Genomic DNA, 18779 nt, shown 5'->3' on the forward strand with positions numbered 1-18779 from the left:
CGCACCCATTACACAAACCATATCAACGACAGGTCTACAATTCAAAGTTAAGTACTTTGATCAGAAATTTGGATTCAAAAACGTCACAATTGTGAGAATACCAAAATTTCATACATTTATGCTAAGGACCCTACGGGGGGCCGTATCTCCGTTAGGGAGTACATCAGGACGTACATTTGCTTATTTACCAAGTTAGCATTATTTAAAAACATAGATTGCGCTGTGTAAGGGTTGGCAGCTTATTGCGGGACACCTTGTATATTTTAATAAATATTTCCAATTATTAATTAGTTTTTGTTAAATATATATTATTGATATGCTTATTAAACGTATTCTATAGCTGCAAATCATACTGTGTAATGAAAAAAGCATTGACACTTTTTTGTAACTACATATACAGAATAAACGACTCCTCATTGATATACAACAAGGTATTGCCATCATACTGGATGTTATTGAATAACAAAAACGATAGGCTAACTTTAATTATTGATATGAAAATACGCCAATTTAGCTTAATTTACTTATATGCAAAATTAATTTTCATATAATATGATAGGTTGAAAACTATCTATCAACCAGATGTCTCATAAATATTTAAGTTGGGATAAATTCAGTAGTAACCGTTTGATGACTGCCAATTTAATCCCCTTTTTAATTTTAGCACATGTCTCATATCCTTTATTTACAAATTCCGAACTGTTTTAAAGCAATTCAACATTTTTATGATTTAATAGGGTATAGAATTTCTAGTTGAAGTAATAAAATATCGGGAATCTCGGTAGGAAAGGATAACAAGGTAAATTATTGTTCTTCAAAGTTGAATAAAAAAATCAAATACAAAAAAAAGAAAGCGAAAAAACAAGGAACAATAGGGTCGTCCAAAATAAGACCAAAGGATAATATGAATTTTATAGTCACCACAAAAATTTGAAACTGAATGTTCATTTAAAAAGAACAAACAATACCGAATGCAGTAGGATCACAATAACATGAAATATTTTTCAATGTTGCATGAAAAAATGAAATTCACATTTTTGTTTTCAAAATTTATGCAAAAATAAATCTTGTTAATCTGCAATCAGGCAAGGTTCATGTAAAATGTAAATCTCGGCCAAAAGCAAGATTTGATTTTTACGTTTGTGAATACTTAATAAATAATCCAATCAGACAATAAACTGACTTTGACCGTTTATAAAAACAAAATTTACTTTTAGAGATTATAATGTTTGTTGAATTTTAGTAGCAGATATTTTTTATTAGAAGTGACGCAGTTGCTTACATAAAACTGTTATTTCTTTAATGCATGTTTTCATAAATTATCACTCAAATAACAAGATACTTTGATTAGCTGTATTTCGAAACCGGAAAAGTACAAAATTAGTTCAAAATCGCTAATGGACTGTGGCTAATCAAAAACTTAGAAAATATACTGGGTGTTTCCTAAGTACGTTACATAACTTCGGGAGCGTATTCTACAGCTAAAGTAAAGGTAATTTTGTTATATAAACTATATCCCAAAAATGCTTCGTTGCGGAAATACAGGATGTGAAAACTTCTTTAAAAAATAAAAAAATTTGAAATATTTCCGAAACTACTTGAGACATTTTAATGAAATTTTCCAGGGTTTGAGAGTTTGCAACGGTGCGTATTTTACGCCAAAAACAGTGGCTGTTGTGTAACCAGTTGCGTGAAGGCAGGATAATTGCTGAATATTATAAAGGAAAAATGTGGTACTCCACTGTTCTTTACCATTATTTTGCTCCTTTTTTATTATATGTTTGATTTGGAAGAAAAACAGTCTCTTGACTTTTTTTCGTAGGACGCACCGTTTTCGAGTAAATAAATAAAAAACATTGTAGCTAATTTTTTTCATTATTTTTTATTATTCTTAAGAGATGAAATACTTGAATGAAGATATGAATTTTTTTGTTGTTTTGCACCGTTGCTAATTCTCAAACCATGCAAAATTTCATTAAAATGTCTTAAGCAGTATCGGAAATATTTTTAAAAAATTAGTTTTTTAAAGAAATTTTCACACCCTGTATTTCCGCAGCGAATCATTTTAGGGATATAGTTTATATAACAAAATTACCTTTATTTTAGCTGTAGAATACGCTCCCGAGGTTATGTTCTGTACTTAGGAAACACCCTGTATAGGATTTGTATTCACGTTGAAATTGGGTTGTAAAACCTTAAGATCAAAAGATAAATAGCTAATAAAAATATCTTAAAGTAATTCTCATCTCATTATTATTAAAATTATATACATTATTAAAAAGTCAATTAATAACTTTAAACATCGAATGTTCTAGTGCGTGACACCTATATGTACAAAATATTTTTAACTATTTTTCTAGAATTCGAGATCACTCGTAAAATATCCTTGTAGATTACATTGTAGCAAAGGCTCTCCCTTCAAACAATTCGTTAACAAATTCTACAACATTTGATCTGCCGCATCAATATCTTCAGGTGTGTTTTTGGCACTAGTACCAAAAAAAATATTTGCAATTTTTGATTTTCCCAACTGCATGAAGAACGTTACTCCGTGGATCACTGAAATCAAAATCACAATAGCCCCGCAGTATCCTAAAGTCTTCAAGGGTTCGTCCCATTTTAGAATGGGATAAATGTACTTTTCGCCACCCCTAAAAATAATTCAATCTTTATATTACAACTTTTTAAGCAAATTCGAAGTGTCGACAAAATTTCTTATGTCTCAAAAGTTACTTTTTAAAGCCAAATGGGACCAATGCCTTGAATCCACATGCTTGGTCCACTCTGACTTTAAGAAATATCTCTTAAGGCATGGAATAGGCGGCCCAATCTCCAAAATTTTTTGGGTTGGGCCATTGCAACTACATACTTCGCAGTGCCTCCACAAGAATAGTAGATAGCGGTCATTGAAACGTAAATCATAGTGAAAATTATGGGATAGTAGAAGTGGAGAAGCCTTACAGGATGTCCCACAGCGCAGAAATCTAGAAACATTAGAATGGAATTCATGCCGTGAACACAGAAGTTGAGTGTGCTCCAGTATTCGGCTGCAAATAGAAATTTGTGTATATTTCTTCAACAAACTATACAGTGTAAGTTACGTCTATGAATGAGGGACCAATACACAATAGATATGGTGAAAGCAACAGTCGTGGCAATCACATTAATCACCCAGTATAGTGGGTAGAGCTTTTGTATATACTGAACAAGCAGTGGTTTATCGAAAACTTCAGCACCCAGTAACGTGCAAATGATCATTAAGCACGATAAGAAGGACTGAAAGGTGCAAAAGGTTAATCCCCAGTTAGTCAAGTAGATCCACCACTTGTGTTTCCCATCTTCAGTCTCTTTGGTGTAGCTCAAAATCAGTATCACAAGAAATGCGACGAAATGAACTAGTCTCAGAATTAGATAGATGAGGTTGGTAATGTCTTTATTTCGTTGCCACTAATGTAAATAAAAATATATAAGTTTATGAATATTTGAATGAAAATTTTCTTACCTCTGAGACTGTGAATATATTCGGATTGGGGTAGAATGGAAGAAAATTTGAAGGGTCAAAAGTATCTTTCCAAAAACCCATTATAGTTTTTTTTGTTTTCAAATGTATTACGCAATGCTACTCTCACTTAAACTTATTTGGCACAATGCCAAACTGTATTGTAACACAATCGATTATTTAATCTACCGGTTAAGTGTTTAGGACGTTTCCTTGTCACGGTTAACTCGCACACTGATATGTATATTCCAATCAATATCGAAATATATGGCAAATCCGGAATATTACTTAACCGTTAATTTATTATCTGATATGATTAATTTTCCGCTCTTCGAGGTATCAACTTATGTTGGCAATTGTGATCTCATCAATTATTTACCTAGATTTAAACAAATTTCCTAAAATAAATATTATGCACTTAAAAAGTGATGTTTGCGGATATATAATGGCGATATTGCGTGGCTCCGAAAGTTCAAATAAAATAATACATAGCAAAGAAAATTTACATGGTTTGTTTAGGAAGGAGACAATCAGGCTGATCAATAAAAAATTTTGTCCATTAAAAAGCGTTAACGATAGAAAAAATATTTAAAAAAATAATCAAAAAAATATTTCAAAAAATCTCATACGCCATTCTTATCTTTATTTCTTAGGAATTGGAAGTGCTTTGGAAAATGAAAATTCTTGGCACGTACTTAAGAGAAGAGAGTTGATATTAATACTTTTAACGCTACATGTTATTTTGAGATAATTATAAGCTGATGTTCTAGAGCCTAATCAGCTAACAAAAACACTTATTAAATTTTATAACATTAACGCACTCAGAAAAATCGCCCTTTATATATATATATATATATTGGATCATCAATAGGAAGGTTTTCCATGATGATATAAAGTATTTAATTCACTTTTAATAGCAAGAATAGAAAAAGGGCAAAACCAACGAATTCGCTACCCCACGAGCGCTTCTCGTCACTTCCCAATCTAATCTGCCTGTCCCTTTTTGGTTTCTGGTTTTCCAGATCTCGCAAGTCCTTCAAATCCGAGGGATATGGTACCTGCTAGTCCTTGTTTCCCACGAAGGCTGGCACACTTGGCCTTTCGATTTTGCCCTTGGTGGTAGCGACCTCGTTCGACAGTGCTTTTCCTTAAGGTGGCCCTGTCAACTTGCTCTTCGTCATATTATCATTTCGTAACCTTACATTTTATTACTTCAGGACTAATAAATCTCCGACATATATATATATATATATATATATATATATATATATATATATAACCCACGAAATTTCGAATCTTTCTAAGTGCATTATTCTACCTTTACAGCGAGCATTCGCATTCTATTGAGAAGTTATTTATTCTTATAGTTCCAGGCAAACGTCCCCATCAACCCTCCTTTTGTTATTTGAACGTGTTGTGAAAACCGTCCTTTAATTTTAAATTATTTTTCATAATTTTATCCATCTTCCATCTTGAACATCTTTTTTATGGACTTGACATATATCAAAGTTCAGTAGAAAAAGTTCTGACATTGAAAAAATAAAGGGGAGGGGGGAGATTTTAGACGTCAACATTCATTATTTTCGGAATGTGTGTGTTTTTTAGGTTCTGAAAGATAATAATTCTCATTAATCTAATGAGTCGTTACAATAATTGTTTTTCCCATTTGTACTAGCTGCCAAGCCCCGATAAGAGTTTTTTCGTTTGAAGAATTAGTCGTTCAAGTAGTTATACGTAAAACATTAATTTCGTCGAACATCTTGAACGAAATCTACGAAGTGTCTAGAAAGGAATTTTTTTTCAATGGTACAATAATATGCTCATGGGGCTAAGACTTTGAGACATTTTTGAATTTTGAATTTGCTAATGTGTTTCTTTGCGACGTATAACGTAGTCGTATGGTGTGTGTAAGTAATTTTAATAATTTTAATCACAAGGTTGTTATCACCAAATTCAAAACTATTTATAATACTTTGGGTCATCTAAAATTAATTTTTAATCACTTTTCCTAAATGTAATGTTCCATTTGCTGAACTTTACATCAATAAGTTTGTTTTTTGTTCTGGTTTCTTCTAGATCTGATATTAGTAAATACTGAAGACACATTGCAAACATAGTTAACTAGCTTGAACTTAATGAGGCTTTAAAAAACGAAATGAACCAGAATAGATGCATAAGAGAGATTATGCAGTTAAAAGCTAAAAATTTTACAGCTAAAATTAACAATCAAAATACACTAGATATAATGATAGTTTTTCTATATAAATGTTTAGTTTATTGTAAGTACGATTGATGCAATTAATACGGAACTGTATCTCTTTTACAAAAATTGTTTAAACATATTTTACATTTTCATACTTGAGGATTTACTGTGTCCCAGGAAAGACTGACAACATTAGAATATTTGTTTAAATAATAACTTATGTTTAAAATTATAAGTCAGTCATCAGAAAAATGATTTATTGAAAGTATTGTTACGGCAAGCGGGCGTTCGCCATTGGTAAAAAAAGAGAGAAGAAAAGGATCTATCGCGGTGTTGGTTCGGCAAGTGATTTATTGCTTGTTTTTATGTATCTGGAATAATCTGATATATTTGCTTATGTTAATTTGTGCATAAAAATATCGAATCGGCTAGTCATAAGATTTTATCTGTCTAAGGAGATTGTTGTTAAGTAGTGAGTCATTCCTCGTCTAGTGCAGGTCTAAAAATGGATAATTGCACTAAGGGATCTTGAAGTCTTTAGAAATACTGTAATGATTTATAAGTTGTCTGTTAATTATGAAATTGTAGTGGTGTTACTTAATCTAGTTAATAAATAGTGTTTACGTTGAAAACAGTAAACTGTAATATTGGGTTGTTCGATAATTAATGTCGTATTTTTTATGTTTTTTTAAAGTGAATATACTTATATTAATAATAAATATTAATCAGTGATGTAGTGGCCATCTTGGTGGATGACCTTTTGCCATCTTTCGGCAAGTTGGAAAATTCCGCGTTCGAAAAAGCCTTGATTTTTAGAAGTAAAAAATTGATTTAACTCATTTTTAACGGCTTGATCAGAATCGAAATTTTTACCATTCAAATGATTTTGAAGAGAACGAAACAAATAATAATCTGATGGCGCCAAGTCAGGGCTATATGGTGGATGAGGTATCAGTTCCCAATTTAGTTCCAATAATTTTTGACGCGCTATTAAAGACGTAAGGGATTTAGCGTTATCATGATGGAACAGTGCCCCTTTGCGATTGGCGAGTTCAGGACGTTTTCTTTTGATTTCTTCGTTTAATTTTGATAGCTGACGACAGTAAACATTCAAATCGATAGTTTGGTTTCTCGGAAGCAGTTCAAAATAAAGAATACCCTTGTAGTCCCACCACACAGATAGTAAAATCTTCTTTTGATGAATATTGGCTTTGGACGTCGATTGCGCAGGTTTATCTTGTTTGGTCCATGATCGTTTTCGGACTACGTTATCGAAGACAATCCATTGTTCATCACCCGTTATGACTCTTTTTAGAAGTGGGTCGTTTTGGTTACGATTCAGCATCGCTTATGTTAATGCGTTGGGTGAGGTGAATTTCCTTCAATTCGTGAGGAACCCAAACATCCAATTTGCTAACGTTCCCAAGCTTTTTTAAATGCAGAGAAACGGTTGAGTTCGATATGTTCAACTTTTCTGCTATCTCGCGAGTTGTCATATGCCGATTAATTTCGATTAAGGTCTTTATTTTATCGTTATCAATGGCGATTGGGCGTCCAGTGTGTGATGAACCTTGGACATTAAAATTTCCGGAACGAAAGCGAGACAACCAACGCTGGCACTGGCGTTCAGTAAGGCAGTTCTCACCATAAACTTCACACAATTCCTTCCGAGCTTGTACTGCATTTTTCCCCTTTCGAAAGTAAAATAATAAAATGTGTCGATAATGCTCATTTTGATTGTCCATCTTCAACTTAAATTTTAAACAACTTCTTGTTTACTAATCACGTTCAATTTTCGATCGAAAAAAGTCTAAAACATAACCTTTAAAATGACATATAATAATATAAGTGACGAGATCACTATTATTCGATATGTATAAATTAAGCCATCTATGAGAATAAAACGACATTAATTATCGAACAACCCAATACAATATGATATGGCTAATCTTACTATTAAAACAAGTATAATTGCGAGACAAACCTGAACTATGTGTTAATGAACAGACACATAAGTATCATCAAAATCTATTATTAAAAGTAAATCTCTGAGAGTTTATAAGTTTTGATAAAACGTCCTTTAAAAAATTTATGTTGCTTGTTGCACATAGTTTCCGAGATACGTATTTAAAAAACGACGTTGAAATTATGTCAGATGGTAACATTTTCCCTATATTTCATTACTTTACAAAATTTAGTTATGAATAGTTAGTAATATTTAGTCATATATAGATAATTTTTCACAGTTTCCGAAGTCAAGATAGGATTAGCACAGATTTTTCCTCTGCTCTTATCTTACGGAAGGTGCAAGGAGAATAAAGAGTGTGAAGGACTCAGACTCAGTCTACCGATAAGGACCTAGAACGCGCCCCTGGGGGTGTGTTCAGTATGCCCTGGATATTGAAATTCATCCCGGTTCAACATCCTCGGATATTTTCGGTTGTCCGGATTTGGGGTCACGTCAGAGTTTTGTGATGTGTCCGGGACGTCTTCAATATCCTCGAGAGACTTTTTTTATACACAATTGGCACCCGTTCTCCGTACTTTGTTAAAATGTACATTATTTAATCATAACAAATATTTGGCAGATCTCAAACAGTTGTTTCTACTTGTTGAAGGGTAGTGCTACAAACGATCAAAAAACTCTGGCACAGGATATCAGACACTGTGCCCTGATACAAAAGTCCTAATGTCCAAGCAACACACAAACAACGGAGTAAAATTTCCATTAACAATAAGGACACTACTGAAACAAATGGTTTTGATCTAGCTCACTTTCAAATCAATCCACAAACTTTCCATTATTTTGCTAGACCTCTAAAACCGAATTAACCAGGACTTCGTTTCAAGTTTCAATCTGGCCATTCTAAATGCTGATTACCGGTCGATACTTGACAATTATAGCTCGCAATGAAGTAACTTTTTGTCCTGAAAGCCCTTGCTTTCGCTACTCGTAATTAATAAATAGAATGGATAAAGTTTTACATTATCCAGGCAGGCTTTTCAGAACTTAAATTGGTCGAGGTTGGTAATTTCTTTGCATTTGAAGCGACGGAAGGCCCCTTTGCAATGCGGAAATGCAATTACTTGCCCGATAATAGTTGGTGTGATAGGCTTAATATTGGCCATTGTGTGTAAATATAGTGTGAAGCTTTTTAAAATGCCACTAGTATTGTCTATATTGAAATTTAAAGGGATTTGAAGCACCTTAGGTCAAGGAAATGTTATTTTTATTGAAAAAAATTCTGTGAGAAGTGGAATTGCATAGAGATTAACTGAATTATTGATTTTTCTCTTTTATGACGTAGATATCACTTCTTAAAATGAGATATTATTTTTACTACTACTCGCTACTATTCATTTTAATTTGGGCTTTAAGGGGCGCCCTAATAAAAGCTGCAAAGTCTTATTTTTAGGGAGTGCTTGAAATTGCTAATTAGATAGTAGCCCTTAATGGGACGAAGCTAATTAAGGGCGAATAATTATTTTACTAGCAAAAGAGAGAGGAAAATTTTACTGGTCACAGAGGAACTAACGGCAGTAAATGCTATCAAGGAACAAAAATGGCCAAGGAAGGAAACCTAAATCAAAAGCACCCAACGAAATACTCCTAGGGCATAATAGTCTCATTTAGTTTTCTCAACTACCAAGGTTCCAAGCGCGAGTGTTTGGAGCCTTTTAAAATTCCTCAAATTTATTGAATTTTTATGTATAATTTTTTTTCTGTTAACTGCCTATTTATACGTCTTATCTTTTATTGTATTTGGGATAAGGCCACATACAAAAATAAGAGTTTTTTGAGCTCTTGAAATGGATGCTCCTTTAAGTTTCCACACGTTTCAGTGAAAAACCTCTTACCATCCTCAGAATGTTTATTGAATGTATACAAAACCGCTAATGACTCAATCTAAGGGTCATTTTTTCAATCATCGTACTTTTGTGAACGGCAGCCACGTATCCACAAATTCAACAAATCAGAGTAGTATTCAGTTCCACAACAAAATACTGGCGACATTTGCATTTTGCTTCAGGACACACTACGTATCTGTCTCTAAGCATCTTTTATTGCGATATTTTAGGTTTAACCGGTGTCTTTTACGGGATCTGTTCTTCTCAACTTCTAATTAATACGAAAAAGGCTATACGTAATATATTATGTCAAAATCAATTTTCTGATTATATGGCTCAATCTATACAGGGTGTATCAGGACTACGGGATCAAACTTCTAGGGATTGTTTAATGCGACAATAGAAGACATCTGAGTATAAGAACCCAGGTCAGCAAATGTCTCCTTAAGGCGCTACAGCTTTATGGCATTTTGAGACAGTTATGTGCAAAAAAAGTGTTTTATCCAGTTTTAGAACGTTCTATTTTCATCTGTTTGTATAAAATAAACATACTAAACTTAATCAAAATGTTCTTGAAATTGTACGCATTTGTTAAGTATACTTTGTTAAATATTTATTTTAACCAAAGCTGATAACGGAAATTCCTGATCGTTGGTTTGACACATTTACTCGTAAATTTTTTGAAAATTTTAAAAAGTTCGCGAAGTATTTGATTTTTATCGAGGACCACATCAATCAAGACTTAGCCGATATGTATCTGGGATATGGAACAACAAATTGTAACGTTAAAGCTGCTGCACGACTTTATCAAGAACGCTATCCCACAAAGTAACATCCTGGATATAAAAAGTTTATTGAAATTCATCGACGACTTACCTAGGTTGAAACTTTGAGACGGTTCGTTTTGAGGATGATGTTTTTTACCGAATTGCAGGTAAACCTTCGAGTAACACACTTCAAGAGGCGCAGGGTATGGGTGCGCCTGGCGTTTCCGTTTGGAGGATTATAAATAAGCAACAACTTCATCCATACCATTTACAAAAAGTCCAAGGTTCAACTCCAGCCCATTATTAACCAAAAGCTCAGTTTTGTCAGTAGCTCTTTAATCAGATTGTCCAATTTTTTACGTTTTGTTTCATAGCCGAATGAATTCAGTTTCACACGAGATGGCACATTCAATGGTAGGAATTGTCAGGTTTAGGACGAAGAAAATCACCACATAATATGTGTGGGCCGGTATTATTGATGACCATCTGGTTTGGTTATAACTGCTGCCCAATCGTTTAACGAGGTCTAACTACGGGCATTTTTTAAAAGATGTCCTGGCGGAACTTCTTAAAAACGTTCCGTTAAACGTTCGACAGCAAATGTGGCTGCAACATGATGTTGCGCCTGTACACTTTTCTGATGAAGCATGTCAGTATTTGGATCGTCAGTTCAAACAACACTGGATCAGCAGAAATGGTCTAGTTCCGTGGCCCCCTTGGTCGCCCGATCTAACACCTTCAGATTTCTTTTTGTGGGGACATGCAAAATCTCTGGTTTACGAAACGCCAATGGAAACAGAACAAGACCTAATTGCATGAATCACGGCGATATTGGAAGTCGTTCATAACAATTATCAATTTTTGTGCCAAGTGTGCAGAAACCATGTATAGCCTTTAAATAGCTTTAATGAAGTTGTAGGGCGAAATTTTTACAATAATTATAGTGCTATTTTCTGAAACGTATTAAAACTCTAAAAAACATTTTTACATATAATTGTCTTAATGCATCATGAGGCCGTAGCGTCTTAGGGAGACATTTGCGGAGTGGGATTCTTATAGTCAGATGTCTTCTATTGTTGTACTGAACAATCCCTAGAAGTTTGATCTCATAATTCTGAAACACCCTGTATTATATCCTAAGGTATTAAAACTGCTTTTCTCGTCAAAATTTTCCATGGTTAATGATTCGTAATTCATTGAAATCCTCAGCGAATTTATTGACCTAAGCCACACCTCTGGTGTCACACTAAGCCTGGATAAGAAAAGACCCGACCTAGTTCCCTTATTCCTGTACTAAAGTGGCTATTGTTTGCTTTCAGCTATTTCAGTAATGTCGTGGAATAGTTGAGTGCAGTTGAAAACCCTCTTTGAAGGGTATAAATAATTCACATTTCGGGTCTTCTTAAACCCATAGCCATATCCAGCAGTTGAAATATCATATTATTGACATTTGGAAAAAGTATTGATTAATTTTTATTCCCGATAAACTTTTGTTGTAATGTCTGGGTAATACCAGGGAATCGATCCAGTTGAGTGCTGGCATTAAATTATCAGCGACAAGATACTTCGTTATAATAAATTGTTTCGTCACAGCCCTATTCCCTACGGCACGAACTTTATTTCTTTACTGAACCGTTAAAACTCACTTAGGAATGACATTACTTAGATGGGATCGTCCTAGTTTCGATCGATAAGGGATATGGCAAGAGAAGATTTTTATTCATTATTCAAAAATGAAGCTTAGCCTGTCAGTCTTGAATTCAAATTTTATTTATGCCCGTATGCTCCGTAACAGTTTAAGGTCGCCCTATATCTGTAATAATTATAATTATAGGCATAAAACGGTGCAAGTTGTTTATACAGCTTAAATTGTTACGGAAAATTAATACTTTAACATACGAGTTGTAAATTAAAGATTTTCTCTTCCTCTATATAAATTTGATATTTTGGTTTTCCGTGCGTGTTATACAGCGAAATTTGTTACAAATGAAGGAAAATATTTTAAATAAATTGTAGGAACACATCATGTATTGTTTTTAGTTGTGCATTTTTTTTATGTAACAGACATGTATACAGGTTTACCTATGTAGTAGATAAATGTACTTTTTCATTTGTTTTTTTATGGAACCCCGTGCATGTTTTTGAGTTCTTTGAAAATTCTGCACATATTTCATGTAATATACTCAGGTCTAAATTCAACAAGTCTGGAGAAAAATATAATTAATAGAAATAATGATAGAACTATTAATGCTTAAAATAATAAAAATTAAAAAAAGAATAATACAAACTACTACAATCTAATAGAAGTATTAAATGTTCGAATTGTGCCCCGTTGACTTCCTGACAGTGAGCAAGCCACAATTCAAATTCCTCAAGAACTTTCCTTATCATTTGAGAAGATATTTGTTGAGCTTCTTGGGTACTTTTATTTTTGAACACTTTTATATTTTTAGACTTATTTAAATACATCTTATGATTCAAATAAGTCCATAAAAAAAGTTCATAAACGTGAGAACAGGCGATCTAGCAGGTCACTCTAATTGCCATATCGCGCAAATATTTTAATAACTGTTGAATTCAGACATGGGATATTACATGAAATATGTTCAGAATTTCGCAAAGAACTCAAAAAGGTCTTAATATATACGGGGTTCTATAAGGAAAAATTCAAAAGTACATTTATCTACCACATGGTTAACCCTGCATACATGTCTGTTACGTGAGGGCATGCACAATAAAAATGAAATTTGATGTATTAAATGCATTTTTATGAAAAATATTTTGTAAAATTGTTAACGAATTTACGCTGTTAAAAATGAAGGGAATAAATAAGAACGGAAATAAATTAAAGGTTTACACTAGAACGTGGTCAAAATGGTTTTTGCAAAATTAAAAAAATTTGTAACCATACACTAGAGACGGAGGGCAAAAAATCAGAAAAAATTTAGAAAATTAATAATTTATTCTGATTTAAATGTTAAATTCTGCGCAATGAAACTATACTGGGATATATTCTCTTCAATGGAAAAAATTATATTTCCTCTCAACATCTTTGGCTTCGACTCTGCAATACTTTCTATATTAGGAAACCACAAAGGTATAAATAAACTTTTTTACAAGATCTTCATGGAGTATACAACTTTTCTCCCTAATTCTTCGGGCAGAAAACAGCACTTGTAATCCCTAGGGTAGAAAGTGCTACTTGTTGATACCGTCGACTTTGCATCGGGTCACCAGTTATTCGAGGGGCGTAATAGCAGCGCTTTCCTGGCGTGCTGTGCAAATAATTATTTCCTAAAATTATGATGGTACTCTACCACACGTAGGATATTTTTTCAACTCATACGATACATTTTTGTTTTAATTATTTTTAGCATTAAAAAAAATGCAATTTCGGAACCCCATCTGAGGCTCAAATGCATTGAAAATTAGACGTCCGACGCTATAGATTCATCAGTTTGTCCAAACATTAGCTATTTCTATCGCATATTGCCATTCGAATCACGTGATTATATGAGCTAAATCTCATTTATCTACGTCGTGTCAGGTTTCAGTCAAAACGTGAAATATCCCTGCACGTTCCGTATTATTCATACTGTGCACAGTGACGTATTTTCACAAGTGTTACCATGATTTATTTCTCAGCTTTGTTTTAGTTTATTTTTTCGAACCATCCCGGGATATATCAGATATGTTTCACGTGGAATATCTCGCCAAATTTGTGCTGTAAATTGCAATAAAATTTTATGTTCGCTCAAAATTGACGCAATGAGGTCAAAATGTTCTTTGCGTCAAAGAAAAGTGCTTCCATCACAAATAACGCTTAATAATTCCTTCGATACGTGATGTACCTACTCTAAGAAACTTTTCACGTTTTGCTCCAGTTTTTTTCTTTGTTCTAGAGAAAGTTTAATGAAGTCACATTGGGGAGTTATTTGGAACACATCCAGATTATTCCTTATCTCTCTTATTTTCTGATTCTTTTAGGACCGGGTTTGTTATTTAATTTCAAAGGAAATTTATAGGCACCGCGGAAGGGCCAACGTTGCCTTTGCTCGTAAACATAGTTATTTACCCCCAAGTTTTAACTGGAAAACTCTGAGAAACTGAGTTACTGTACTAAGTTATATTTAGTTTCAGTTTTCGCATCTAAAAGCTTTACTTAATTGGATTACTCATTGCAATACTGCGTTTAATTACAATGAGTAATTATTGACTATTTTTTATTTCCTCGACAATTCCATAGCTAAAATTTTGAAGTTTTAAACAGTTTCAACCCAGATATAACACCGGCATTTCGCCTTACTTTTACAACTTGTTCGGGAATTTTATTGTTGAGATTTTAAGGCAGATTTAATATTCGAGTCAGAAACCTTCGTGTAATTTGAATTCCCTAATTTTGCATTCATTTTGAAGGGGCTGAAAACCTCGCCAGCTCGAACGAAACAAGTTTGTGCAATTGTTTTAAGCTTTTTATGCCATTAAAATACATATCTGCATTTCAACGAAAATTTAATAACGAAACAATGCCTCTGCTGCTCTATCCATGCCCGCTCAATATTTGAGCCTTTTTTTCTCTATAACAAAAAAGCAAAATTATTCTCTTTCAGCTTCGTGTCAGCTGATGGGAGCGGAAACGTTAATATAACGTCGAACATTGCTAAAGAGACGATCTTTTATGATTTTATTTTAGCAGTGGCATATTTGACGTTTATCTAGAAAGAGCAATTTAATAAAAATATATGGCCTGGAATAGTGTGGGGAAGACACTTTCCTCACAATGGCCCCGCTGTAGTCTAATGGCTCTGAAAATCGATTTTTGAAATTTTAGAAGGCAGCGATTTTGTCTTTGGCCTTTAAGTATATGGTATGTCCTATCCTTATTTACTTAGTAAAACACAGTTATCTACACCGGAGAGGTCAAAATTACTTTGCAGCAACGTAATTACAGTGATAAAGTGGATAAGGATTAGGCAGTTCCCGGTTTTTACACCTCCTTGAGGTATTACAATTTTAATTCACGTCACCTCCTTTGATTTGAGTACCATGAAATTAATTTTAAAAATCTTCTTAAAGAGAGAAAAGAGATAAAAATAGCGTAAAAAATAAAAATGTACGAATTCATTATAGAGCTGGATAAGGTTAATTCAGTTTGTATGCATGAAGGTGTGAATTAATCATATAGACTGAGGCGCAACATGTTTCCAGAAACGAACGAAATCATTTCCTGAACACCTCGATAAGGCATTCAATATGCAATTTTCAGTCTTTTTTCTGAATAATATGATATACTCTTTTTCATTTAAGGCCACTGGAAACCCACTATGCCCTTGCCCTTTCTATAACTTTGAATCGTAAACAATTCTTTATTAAGTCTGTATCTTCGAATTCTCGTATTTAGCAGTTACAAACTGTGTCGAATTTTGATACCATTATGCTAATGGTGCGAAATGGTGTTCAATGGTCTCAAATTGGATACCATTTCACCGTAAATTTGATGTTGTGACTAGATGGAATATAAATGAAAATTGGTTTACGATGCCTTGACACGAGGAGAATTAAAACAATTAGATAATATGTTTTTAACCGAGTGAGCCCGTAACTCGGGAATGAACAAAACGGCATTGGCTGAAATGCGCTCTTCGACTAATTCCTGAAGGTCTGATCATAAAACATGCATGAGAGTTCATCAATCACAAGACCATTTCGCACCGGTTTCCAAACATTTTCCTCAAGAAATTTCCGTGCTCCAATATATTCGAGCTTTATATTTCTTCAATTTTCTCTTGTTTTTAAAATAAATGGCAGTACAATGGCCAAAGTATAAACACAGACCCTTTTACCGAAAGCTGAAAGATACACATCAGAGAAAGCAGGCCATAGTTTGAATGAAATGTGCCGATGATTTTTCTTCGCCTTATGTCCAAATCCTAAGACTTATTTTTCAAAACACTGGCAGCGGAAAAACCCATGTCACATGGGGGCATGTCTTGGGACATAAGGAATTTTTCACCATCATGTCTGTTTCAGTATACATTTCAATCATGTTATGAAATTGCCAAAAGCATTTACCCTGAATAGTTTTATTTGAAAAGCGTGGAATAAAAATTGGATCTTAAAAGCCCAATTTACACCTCAGTTTGTGGAATTACCTACCTTGATTTAACTGGAGTGCAACAATAGATTTAGCCAGACCGGCCCTTGGGAGTAATTGCGATTACTTATTGAAAAAACATTATTCTTGTTAACACAGGCACATTTCTTTGTGGAAACGCTTGGGAGCTTTGTATCTCTACAGGGAGACAAATTTATTGGAGCAATAGATTCTGTTCGAAGTCGAGAAACGACCCTCGAGACATTCGTTTTTCGAGAAGTGAGATTATTAAGCAAATTTACTGTGTTTTGTTAATATTGTTTTAAAGAGTTTGTTATCTATGGTAATTATTTTGCAAAGACTCATTAAAGGCGATTCATTAGCGAATAAACTAAAAGCCATTTCGGAGAAAATTTGTAAAGAAAATTTCTATTGCACCGGGATCTCTTCCCAAAAACGGGTTTTTCTTAACTCTATAGGTAACTAACGTAAACTTCAACGAGTCGAGACGAAAGTAATAATAAATATTCAGATTTCAGAGATACCGTTGTGTACAGTTTTTATTTTCTAAATGACCTCCGTTGGCCCTTCCATGAGGATGTTGCATCGACCTTTCATCTTCGTGAAAGCACCGGCTGCAGTCACTGTTCTTTTCGGTCATTATTTTCAAGGATTTAGCAAGTCTTCTTCAAGCACCACCATATCCTGAGTTCTCCAGTTTATCTTCTGCGATATCCAGATTCCTGAATTTCGGGTAGTTTGCAATGACAATAACGAACAGCGCCAAGGATTTTTTGAAACTACCCAATAAGATCATATTTTTAAAGTCTCTGTGACGATCTAACTGTACCTATTTGTATTTAATTTTACCTGTTTTTCTTCGGGGCTATTACAATTGAAAAATCAGTTTAGAGTTGGGGTTGTCAGTCTTAAACTTGAACCATTATCCATACCGGCACGAAAATGTTCCTAGAAGTACCCCACATATGGATGGCATTTTTTTGTTTAAAATTTGAGAGTACTACATTGATCTATTTTTACTGTGGAGCAGTTTTTAGTGAACACTTTTGGAGATTATGCGAACACGGAAAAGGTGGCTGGTCGATACGTGATTCAATACATTCATTTGAAAAGTCTTAATCCATCCGTCATTAAAGTGGAGTTAGATTCTGGTCTGGAGTAATCTGGTCTTTCGTTAAAAACGGTAAAAAATTGGGTGACAGAGTTTAAACGCGGTCGTTCAAGCTACCAAGTCGAACCCTCCAGTGGTCGCCCCGGTAAGGTGACGGCGTCAGTTTTTTTGGATGCACGTGACATAATTTTTATTCATCATATCGCTAGAAGAACAACAATAAACGGGGAATATTATACAAATTTGTCGCAAGAGAAAGAAATTAGGAAAAAACGACCACATTTAACAAAAAGAAATTCTTGTTTCTTCAAGACAATGCATTAGTCCATATTTCCGTTATGGCGATGACCAAAATCAATCAACTTAGTTTCGAACTTTTTCCTTATCCGCCCTATTCGCCAAATTTAGCTCCCTCAGATTATTTTTTATTTCCCAACTTGAAAAAAAGACTCGTCGGAAAGGAATTTGCCAATAGTGAAGAGGTTAATGCCTATTTTAAAACATTTGAAGCTTATTACTATAAACAGTGAATAAAAGCCATAGGAATGTTGCTAGGAAAAGTGTGTCATTCACGAAGGAGACTATGTTGAATAATAATGTAATTTTTAACATTCTTTTTTCTTTAAGCGTTAGGTTCAGTACTTCTGGAACTATCCTAGTAGTTGTGAAAACTCTTCACCACAGCAAATTCTTATGCTTGGAAAGGCTTCGCGAAAGTATGCAATCAGTCGTTCATCATTTAAATGCTGCATTTCACCGATGTCGATATTACCAGGATGGGTGTCTACGATTAACCATGACGCGAAAAAGTTGTTTTCTATAATTTTCATGTGAAATAAAAGTTTTATTTGCAACACCCCAATTTTTTCTGCTACACCTGCTTTGATAGCCCCGCTTAAATAACACAATATGGCTTTTAGAATTTATAAATATCCTGTTATTGTTTTCATGAATAGTCGCTATTATTATCCGCTAATATAAAATTTTAACTGAATATAAAAAGACCAATTTAACCAAGGATCGTGCCACTAAAACAAATTTCCACTGCACGTTTGTACTGCCACGTACCCCAAATACATTTCAGCAACAGCTGTTCCAAAACACATGTTTTGTTTACTACTAAAGGATTATTTAGCAGAAAAACATTTTGCTATTCGACAATGCGAAAACTGCATTAGAAAGCATATTTATTTTCTTATCTAATACGAGATAAGAAAGTTATTAATTTTTAATTT

The 18779-nt window shown here is 33.8% G+C and overlaps 2 protein-coding genes across 6 annotated transcripts in view; one reads left to right on the top strand and one right to left on the bottom strand.

Moving 5' to 3' along the window:
• The window catches only part of LOC136343332 (neurotrimin-like), a 307358-nt gene that overhangs the window by 35987 nt on the left and 252592 nt on the right, over nt 1-18779 (top strand). The gene's annotated exons all lie outside the window — the stretch shown is intronic.
• On the bottom strand, nt 1864-3750 carry LOC136343336 (protein rolling stone-like). Its single transcript, XM_066290013.1, has 4 exons — nt 3503-3750; nt 3102-3447; nt 2870-3047; nt 1864-2651 (listed from the first exon to the last, which is right to left on the bottom strand). The coding sequence occupies exons 1-4, from the start codon at nt 3581-3583 to the stop codon at nt 2441-2443; spliced, it is 816 nt and encodes a 271-aa protein (XP_066146110.1). The 5' UTR covers nt 3584-3750; the 3' UTR covers nt 1864-2440.

Source organism: Euwallacea fornicatus, chromosome 14 (assembly GCF_040115645.1).
Source record: "Euwallacea fornicatus isolate EFF26 chromosome 14, ASM4011564v1, whole genome shotgun sequence".
NCBI classification, from domain to species: domain Eukaryota; kingdom Metazoa; phylum Arthropoda; class Insecta; order Coleoptera; family Curculionidae; genus Euwallacea; species Euwallacea fornicatus.